Source organism: Solanum dulcamara, chromosome 7, assembly GCF_947179165.1.
Source record: "Solanum dulcamara chromosome 7, daSolDulc1.2, whole genome shotgun sequence".
NCBI classification, from domain to species: Eukaryota; Viridiplantae; Streptophyta; class Magnoliopsida; order Solanales; family Solanaceae; genus Solanum; species Solanum dulcamara.
Genome location: NC_077243.1, coordinates 12,281,716 through 12,291,507, shown reverse-complemented (window position 1 = coordinate 12,291,507; position 9,792 = coordinate 12,281,716). Strand labels below are relative to the sequence as shown.

Below are 9,792 nucleotides of genomic sequence, written 5' to 3'. Positions count from 1 at the left end.
TCAAGTTTTAGAAAGTAGAGAAGATTATTAAATTCTATAGTCTTAATTTAACTTGTAGTGAAAAGTTATAACTAAAGAGGTTATAAAAAAGAAAGTAACATTTTTTAAAATGGGAAGTAGGATAAATAAATTAAAATATAGATATAATACATAAATATGTTGTTTAACTTGGCCTCATTTCACATTTATGCCCTCCAAGTAGATACTTAAACTTGTATAAAATTGAACAAGTAGACACATGTGTCCTACGTGGCACAATACACATAGGATGTCACGTAGGATAGAAAATTATCGTGTAGGATGTCATTTAGGACAAATATGTCTATTTGTTTAAGTTTTGGATAGTTAAAGTGTCTACTTGTTCACTAATAAAGTTAGAGGTTATAGTTGTCAGCTGAAGCCAAATTAAGCATCATATTTATGTATTATGCCTAAAATATAAGAAGTAATGACAACGATCAAAATGGCACTGACACACAGGCCACATATATGAATCAATTATGGTGTTGTATCATCTGACAATGAAATTATGGATGGAGACATGGAGAAATTGGCCATAAAGAAAAAATCACCGTTTGCCAACACTTAGAGAAGCCATGTAATGTATCCCTCCTCTCCCACACCTCACACTATTATTTCCACATCATTGTGCCCCTTGGAGTTACTCCCATCTCCACGTTTTGGGTATGTCTCCATTTCACTTGAGTGTGATTTCCACATCTTGTGCGCTGAAGGATTATTTGGTAACTGACTTAGAGGTGAATTATGTAAATAATTTTTTCATATATAAAATTAATACAGTAGTTACTTTTCAATTTTAAAACCCACGTAACTAATGAGAAAATTTATGTATTATTTTATACAGAATAAAAGGTAGAATAACTAATTCCGACAGAAAATAATACACAAATTCCCTCACGACTAATATCGTATTACTAATACCTACACAACTCTAACCAGCTCCAAAACAGCTAAAATTGTCTTGCCGTTCAACAAAAAGTTGGGAAAGGCCGGGGAATAAAGGGGAAAAAAGATTCTATTCACAACTACCACTGCCTAGGTCTTCCCCAGATCTGCCAATAACAATTAATTGTCGCATACAAAAACCGACACAATATCAGTTGGACGACTAGTTAGAGAGACAAAAGTGGGGGGCGCAACAGTCAAGGTGGGTAGCTGACACATCCACAGAAACATATTACGAACGGCTCCAATTCAACAAGCACAGTTCAAATGATATAAATGTGGTCGAACTATACCCAACCAACAAAAACTTAGAAAATATACACTTCCTTTGGCGCTAATAGTCAAGCCATCAACTGACACAGGAATGGGGAGGAGCCCGGATCCTATGTCATGAAAAGACATTCATACAACAATCAAAGCATTTGGTTCAATGAAACCATGTCAAATATTACCTACAGCAACATACACGCACTAAGTAAAAGTCAGGGCCATGTAATTCTGTCATTCATGAGGTTACATGGTTTCAATTCGCATCTGGTGAACACACACTGGATGCCACCAACTTTCGTACTCCAACAGATAAGAAATTATTTCCCCCTACATAGAAAAAAAAAACATGAAATAAGTAAAACAGACCTAATGTCCCCCTCCTTATCACCCCAGGTGAAGGTGAAAGTGAGGGAGAGTCGGAAAGAAAAAAGATCACAAGAAGTTAACAAAAGATAGATATAACAACTATATTTGTTTATAAACTGTGATTTTTAAGTGCATCAGAAAAATAGAATAATAATGACATACGTGTTCATCATCAGAGTAATATTATCGCCTTTCAGAAGAATCCGCCCTGCATAAAACCACAAAGGTGATGAAAGTTAGTTCCCCTGGTAATTATGGGAGAGGGTAAAGCTAGAGTCAAGGCAATTGTCACTCACCCAACTGCTTGCTGGTTTTCTTCTTCACATTAACTTCCTCAGCATCATCCAGAACTAAATTCATGTACTCATCAAAACCCTAAATAACACAAACAAATTTACCTATTAGTCAACAAGTACCAGACAAATCACTGTTAAACTGTGTAGTGCAGTAGTATGGAAGGATATATATACAGGATGCAAATGAGTTAGGTACCTAGCCTTGTGACTTTTCAAGCCAAAAGGATACAATGCAGGTGATGCAAGAGGCAAAACCAACATTCATTTCTTTTGATTTATCCCCAAAGGAAAAAGATGCAAACACAGTAATGCAAGCACATCCATTTGAACTCATTTGCTCATTTGTGAGTGTCAATCATTTGCAAACAACCTTTGCCAAAAACTACTTCACACAATCACCAGAAACAGAAAAAGAGCTGCTTCTTAAGAATTGACCAATACAGGTACATAAAACCAAAATATGTCAACTAGTTATTTCAAAAAACTTTTTCATGCTTATAATGGGCAACAACTGATGATCCAGCTACTTCCCAGAGTCTAAACATATCAAATCCCTGGTTGAGAGGCAGGAAACAAGTTATGATCCAGATTAATCTCTCGCATCCAGAACCAGCTTAAGAAATCCCAAGTATGGATTTTTTTTCTTCATAAGGTAAAGAGAAATCCCAACTACGGATTATTCAAAAAGAACAAATATCTAGATCCATAAGAATTCATACCGAAAAGCTTTCAAGTTGGTATATTTTCACATTCACGTCCAAGGTAAACTTTTCCTTTTTTTTAATAAGACACTGTAAAATCTTCCAAACAAAGAATATTAATAGTATAAACTTTTATCTGTTAGGGTATGTGCATAGGAATATTTACACAGCCAGAATAGATTTGGTTACTAAACGATCCCTAATGATCAAAGGAAACTTACAGGGACGCGTGGATACAGAACAAAACAGCGCACTACATTTTAAGGAGAAAGCATATATACATGCTTCAATTATCAGAAAAATATTTCTAAACTTAAAAAGCCAGCAAAGGAGCAAAATTACAGCAGAACAACATTTACACGGCTTGCAGAAAATACTCCTCCATTCAATGTTATGTGATACTCCCTCCTTATTAGTCCGCTCCAAGAAGAATGGCACCTTTCTAAATTTGGAAACAGTTTAACTATTCCATTTTACCCTTAATTAAAGGCATGTTTTTATAACCATACAAATGCCAAGGCATGTTTTTTTTTTCTGATGACAAGGGAAACCCCCAGCCGCTACCCTTTAGGTGCACACAGGGTAAACCCCCCATTCCTATGCAATAGCTTGCAAACCAAACAGGAGAGGTAACCCGCACTAAGCAAGCCCGGTGTGACAAGCTGGAATGCCAAGGCATGTTTAAGACCACAAGTTTCAAAAATCTTACTTTCTTAAGAACTACATCTTAAGAAAATATTTGATTACAGATAGTTAACAGGTGTTTTAAACTAGTCATCAGATATTACTAGTCTAAAGTTTAGCAGAAAATGCAAACGTGGAATCAATAAGAGATTAGAAGTACAAGAAAGAAGAAACTGGTGACTAAAAAGCATTTGCCACTAGCTTATTAAAGAAATACATGTCATTATTTATATGGTAAACCACACAAGACAAAGAATCACACTGGCGTTTCCCTCTTTGAATCCTGGTGACTCAAACCCCAAACCTCAAGGTTGGAAGTGAATGGTCCTACACCTTCTTATATATACAAGTCATGTCAGACACAAACTTTATGTTACGAATTTCACAAATTTCTGGCACCTATTACACGTTAAGCTAGAATCAAGAACCACAATCTAGATAATTCCAACTACCCAAAAGAAATTATGTATTCCAATAGCTAGAACTTTTGGTACATTGTTACAAAAAGGGTATCTGAAGTAACGTATAACTTCAGGACCTTTTAAAAATCTGTATAATTTATTTTTTGTGATAAGTAGCATAAATGATTAGACCTACAAATTAATGGCTATTCTCATTCTTAGTGGTTGATAAATTACTCTCCACTCCACCAGGTCAAGAGGTCCAGAGTTCAAGGGTGGTATGGCGGAATAAATGATCAGATGATTAGAACTAGAAGAGGCACATGAATAGTCTTTGCAATTACTCAAAAGATAAGTTAGGAAACTTCTTTTATCACATCAAGGAACAGTGGCGATTTTGATTGGGAGAGTGCAGAGCGATAATCAAACGAGTAGATAACGGAAAGAACTAACAACTTTTTCTTTATGGTTCAGGGGAACTATCTTGGAAAACACATAATGCAACATTCCCAATGCAATTACTTTGTTGTAGTAAAGAAACTTACAATGATACGTCCTTCAATCCTCAGATCCTTCTGCTCAAAAAGCCATATTTGAATCCGAGCTTTCTGTAAATAATTTGCACGTCAATTTTAAGAACATTGAGCACCCCATCAAGTAATAGAGAGAAAAAAATTAATCAAACGGGGAATAACTTACGCTCTGAAGAAACCTGAAAATCAGGTTCTGCAACAAACAAAAGAAAAGAAAAAACACACGTTATCCAAACTGTTAGTGCCGAGTGAAAACGGGAAAGTTAACACTGAAGATGAGGAAGAGTGAACGAACTTACAATGGGCTGGGTCATAATCCTTTGAACTTTAGTGCTAGCCATGGCTGAAATTCCTGTTTCTCTGACCAACCAAGCTCCTTCTTCAGTCTCAAGGAAAGCAGCTAAACCCTAACAAATACCCTAAGCCGTGAACCGAAATGGCGCCTAATGCCATAGCATATACAAATATGAATTCGGGTTTGGGCTCGTGGAAAACGTCTTGATTTGGGCTTTTATTTTGTTTTATGTGGACTGCATGGGTGATGGGCCTACCGCCTGCCCCATCCTTCTTCTTTTTCGAAACATCAAATTATTTTTTATTTAAAGAATTTTACTGTCAAATCTCTCTATAACGTAACATCCACTCTCTCTAAATGATATTTCACGATAACATACAAGTTTTATTCGGATCTTAACAATTTGTACCTATAACAACAATCATCATTGTAATAACTTTATCTGTAAATTACCTTTTTATAATAATCTTATTAGTCAAATATTAATGTATTTTATGAGTTTCATCATTCTATATAATAGAAAGTTGCCTTGGACAATCAAGGGTATAGCTTGTAACTTCCCTTTTCCAAATCCCTTTTTTGATTGCCTTTTAGAGTCCTTTTTAATTAGGAAAAATTAGTGCTTTTTAAAAATTAATTACTGATTTTAGCGATATTTTTTATTTATTACAATTTATAGCAATACATAGCAATATTATGATAAATCTACACTTGTATTAAAAGTGAATTATGCATACAATATAAATGTATTATAAGTGTTTTAAAATATATATTATGTTTGTGTAGTAAGAAATTGATATAATGTATTATAAATCTATTAAAGTTTGTGATAAATGTATTATCTATCTATAAAACTTGTATTATATATGTTTTATAAATAGTTCTCTACAATATGTATTAAAACTGTATTATAAATGTATTATAAGTGTTCAGTGATTTTTTTTTTATTGCTATAGATGGTAAATATTTTCTTAATATTGTATATTTATGTAACTTTCCCTTTTAATTATATGTTACCTTTGAATTTCCACGTGTACTGTATCAACATCCAAAAAAAAGATCCACACAGCTAATCCTATTGAAGACGTATCTACAATAAATTTTATAAGTTTCAATGAGAAACGTTAAACGTCAAACTCTTGTGAGCTTGACGAAAAAAAGATTAAAATATATAGTTGGGGAATTTTTTTATCCTGCCATTTTCTCACACATTTTGCTTTACCTTCCTTAACTACTCAATTCTATCACTTTTTTGATTGTCATATATGTTATACGAGGTCTAGAAAGATTGAGTTAAGCTCTTAAAAGTAGGCTATCATATTTCACTGAAAGTTTGGAATAATTGTTTTGTCGATTCACATGTTATATGGTAAATAAAAGATCCGATCTACAAAACAGGCTATAATTGTAAACCAATGATGATTTTAATCCCTTAAGAGAATTGACGGAACAAACTCATTAGATTTCGTTATCTTGGGCCTTATTTTAAAAATATTTAATTAATAAAATATGAATATCTTTTGAAATTTGAATGTAAACTATTCTTTTATCTTTTATAACATGAGAAAGTAAAAAGAATGAATTTTGAATAATTCTTTTTATAACAATCAATTAAATATCAAACGTTATTATATATATATATATATATATATATATAACAAGATATAAAAAGTCGAGACAAATAAGACTTAAGACTGCTATATTCGAATCGTGATATGACATTTTCGTAAGCGTTAGATCTCTTATACTTTGTAAAATTAAGAGTTCCTATGATTTTTGATGTATTTATGTTCATATATCAACAAGTCAAGTCAATGTATAACAGGTTCTATTTAAATGCCCACTGAACTTCCTGATAGGCTGGTAACCACCTATAAATATACAATATTTTTTTAATATACAGCTACACACTGTGAGTTTCTGTTTTAGCTTTAGTATTATTCTCTGTCTTCCATTCATAATTTTAGTTTGGTGCAATGATTTTTTTTGCTTGTACTGAAGTATTCAAACTCTATACCCAAGGTAACCACTTAGGAGTCGTTTGGTGTGGTGTATAAAGCAAAATAGTCTTGTAATAAATTTTTAATAACTCTCAATTGTTTGTTTGGTTACAAAGTGTGGGATAACTTATTCCAGAATTAATAATTATGACCGAGATAAGTTATCCTTTCATTTGAGTGGTATAATAATTTCGGAATAACTTATCCCGGGATGAAATAGGTAAATGACAAAAATATCGCTTTAAACCCTTTTTATACATCACTTTTCACATTCATAATGCATATTATTTTGAATGTAACATACCAAACACTCAATAAAAAATAATTCTATAATAATTAATCTCATCATAACTTATTCCGTCATAACTAATCGCATCATAACTTGTATTCAAACCAAACGATCTCTTAGTGTTTTTGTCTTCAATATTATAATTTGAACTCACTTCATTGATCAGTAAGACACACCAGTCAATTCAGTGACTTCATTACAGTTTAATTGTGATAACTGTAAATTGTAATCATATTAATGTGAATGGAATTATGGAGCAATTGTAAGATTATTGGTAATCTGATAGGAACTTAATTATTTTCATTCAGTTTTACACACACATAGTAACAAAGTAAGAACTAACTGGACAATATAATGTCACCTGAAAATGCTGCAAACACTCGTAATTTTTTTATAACTGAAGCACTAGTACTACATAGAAGATAAAAAGGTCTTCTAGAATTTTGAGTTTATACGTATTAAGTAAATTTTGAACACAAATACAGAGTCTCACCAAAGCTACTCTGTTCTCCCAAACTCGGAAGCAGAATTGTATCTCGGCTCTGAGTTGTTCTAGCTAGTAAGCAGATTTAGCATATTAACATTGTGGGCGCGCTGATCAGATTCTTGCCTCTGCAGCAACCTCTCTTGATTGATTTTCTTTATGAAATCATCGAATTTCTTGTTGGATTCCTCTGTACTAACAGATATGTCCCCTCTAAGGCCTCCAATCCGAGACGTCGAAAAAGTATCGTTAAATGTCAATGATTTTCTCAGTTCCTTTTTCTTGATGATTGCCTTCCATGTCGCCTCCAATGAATCATCCTCTAATTCCCCCTCTTCAATATTTTCTTGACAATTGGTTCTTGTAGTTCTCTCACGATCAAGTGGATTTGATGAACGTGGACTAACGATTTCACGGGCCTCAGTCAAATGAGATATGTCTGGAAAATTATGCGATGTTCGTGGACTACTATCAATTTTGGCACTTGACCAATCCCAACTTGTTTGAGATTGAGGTAGAGTAGTTGTTGTTGCTGTTGTTTGTGCACTTTTAGCTTTGGCCCTTAGTCGATCCCTACGTGTTTGAGACTGAGGCAGAGTAGTTGTTGTTGTTTGTGCACTATCAGTTCGGCCCCAACGTATTTGCGACTGAGGCAAAGTAGTTGTTGTGGACATATCATCTTGAATATCTGGATGTGAATTGTAGCGATTGAAGAAAGACATAACGGTTTCCATTGCAATTGCTGAATTAGTTCTATTGGGCATATAGTCCTCTTTTTCTTGATGATGTGCTTGTGGATGAATCTGGATATCATCATGTTCAACATCCTTTTCATTATCTAGGAAAACATTGAGGAATTTCATGATTGGGTGTTGAAATTTGGAGAAAGTTAAGATAAGTATGACAACAAAGTTGATGAATAGGCAAATATAAAGTGGAGATGACAAGAAACTCTTCATATAATTCAAGATTTCACTTAAATTAACGAAGAACATGTTAAATAAGTAAGGAGGAGTAATAGCTTTTTTGAGCATGAAGAAAGTAGAAACAAGTCCTGTTGATAAGAGAAGAAGCTCCATGGTTAGTCCAAACTTTATCAAGAATGCCATGGACAGAGAGAGAGAGAGTAAGAAAATGGTGTTGTTGTTAAGTCTAATTGGGGTTGGGAGGTTAGTTGTTAAAAAGAAATGCACATATATTTCAAAGAGAATTAGGAAGTGGGAGAATTAAGTGGAATGATAAGACTAGGGATTTTCTTTACAGGGTAGCTAGGGAAGAGACAGAAATATATTGAGTACAAAGAACACTCTGCTATTAGACCCACAGAATATGATGGTCAAGTAAGGTTGATAGAAGCCTTTTTAATAAGGTGACAATGATTGCAACTCTTGCCCTACTTAGCTACCCTTTTAACTTAATTAATCCCTTTTCCTATACTTTCTACTTTTCTCTATTTCTTTTTCTAGTTGCGTCTAAGTGGGATGGGGGAAGGGGTCTAAAATGAGGTTCCCTTTCGGATAATTTCCAAGGCTCCAACATGTTGAAAACCGCATCATGGTAAGAAGAGGAGACCTTCAATGAATTAGTTAGACCATGAAGAAATCATCTAGGAAATTATTGAATTTGAGATATCCTAATTCTCACCTAACTTCATTGATCACTATTCCACGTTCTTAACTACTTCGACGTTAAATTATCATATAAAAGGGTTTCGAAAAAAGAAATATAAACATTTAACTACTAAGAAAGCAAGAAAAAGAGATTCAATTAGGGTTGTTTATTGGTTCGTTCAATAAGATTTTAAAGTATTTTTGGTTGCTTAAAATACAACAATAATAACATACTCAATGTATTTCCATAGAGTGAGGTTTAGTGAAGGTAGAGTATATGCAAACCTTATTTCAAACTCAGAGGTGAGGTAGGTAAGTTGTTTCCGATCGACCCTTGGCTCAAGACCATAACAGACTAGAAAAAGACGTAATGAAAATACAAAAGATAATAGGTAATAACAAAACAAATACGTCGCAGAACAATAATACTACAATCGAACTACATGAAACAATAAATATCAACAAAAATTGGAGAAACAAGAAACTACAAGCATAGTATTATGACTACTAGTAAGAGCACCAAGACAATGCACTCCTTCCTAATAACCTTCTAACTCAATTCATGTCCTCCACACCTTCCTATCTAAGGTCATGTTTTCGGTAAATCACAATCACGTCATGTCTTGTTTAATAACTTCTCCCCAGTGCTTTTTATGTTTATCTCTATCTCTCCTAAATAATCCATCCATAGCGAACTCTTTCCACCTCCACACTGACACATCCATGCATCTCTTCATCACATATCCGAACCATCTCAATCTTGCTTCTCACATCTTGTCTTCCACCGAAATCACTCTCACTTTATCTCGAATGTCCTCATTTAATTGCTTAAATGCTATATCAATATCAAACCTAATTAAACTTATAACGTGATTATTTTTCTCTTTTCGGCTCAGT

At 33.7% G+C, this 9,792-nt stretch overlaps 2 protein-coding genes across 2 annotated transcripts; both read right to left on the bottom strand.

Moving 5' to 3' along the window:
- Positions 1-1,228: 1,228 nt before the first annotated feature.
- On the bottom strand, positions 1,229-4,688 carry LOC129896795 (uncharacterized). Its single transcript, XM_055972763.1, has 6 exons — positions 4,517-4,688; positions 4,384-4,410; positions 4,230-4,292; positions 1,899-1,977; positions 1,765-1,810; positions 1,229-1,563 (listed from the first exon to the last, which is right to left on the bottom strand). The coding sequence occupies exons 1-6, from the start codon at positions 4,556-4,558 to the stop codon at positions 1,554-1,556; spliced, it is 267 nt and encodes an 88-aa protein (XP_055828738.1). The 5' UTR covers positions 4,559-4,688; the 3' UTR covers positions 1,229-1,553.
- A 2,402-nt stretch (positions 4,689-7,090) lies between these two features.
- LOC129896794 (uncharacterized) lies at positions 7,091-8,613 on the bottom strand. Its single transcript, XM_055972762.1, has one exon. It carries the CDS (start codon positions 8,392-8,394, stop codon positions 7,354-7,356), a length of 1,041 nt encoding a protein of 346 aa, XP_055828737.1. The 5' UTR covers positions 8,395-8,613; the 3' UTR covers positions 7,091-7,353.
- Between the last annotated feature and the right edge of the window lie 1,179 nt (positions 8,614-9,792).

What these genes read in the sequence shown, in the direction of transcription:
- LOC129896795 (XM_055972763.1), bottom strand. Translation starts at nt 4,558, where the DNA reads ATGGCTAGCACTAAAGTTCAAAGGATTATGACCCAGCCCATT. An exon ending in GGATTATGACCCAGCCCATT is followed by an intron (nt 4,411 to 4,516) that starts GTAAGTTCGTTC and finishes TGTTTGTTGCAG; the next exon opens with AACCTGATTTTCAGGTTTCT. An exon ending in TTTTCAGGTTTCTTCAGAGC is followed by an intron (nt 4,293 to 4,383) that starts GTAAGTTATTCC and finishes AATTATTTACAG; the next exon opens with AAAGCTCGGATTCAAATATG.
- LOC129896794 (XM_055972762.1), bottom strand. Translation starts at nt 8,394, where the DNA reads ATGGCATTCTTGATAAAGTTTGGACTAACCATGGAGCTTCTTCTCTTA.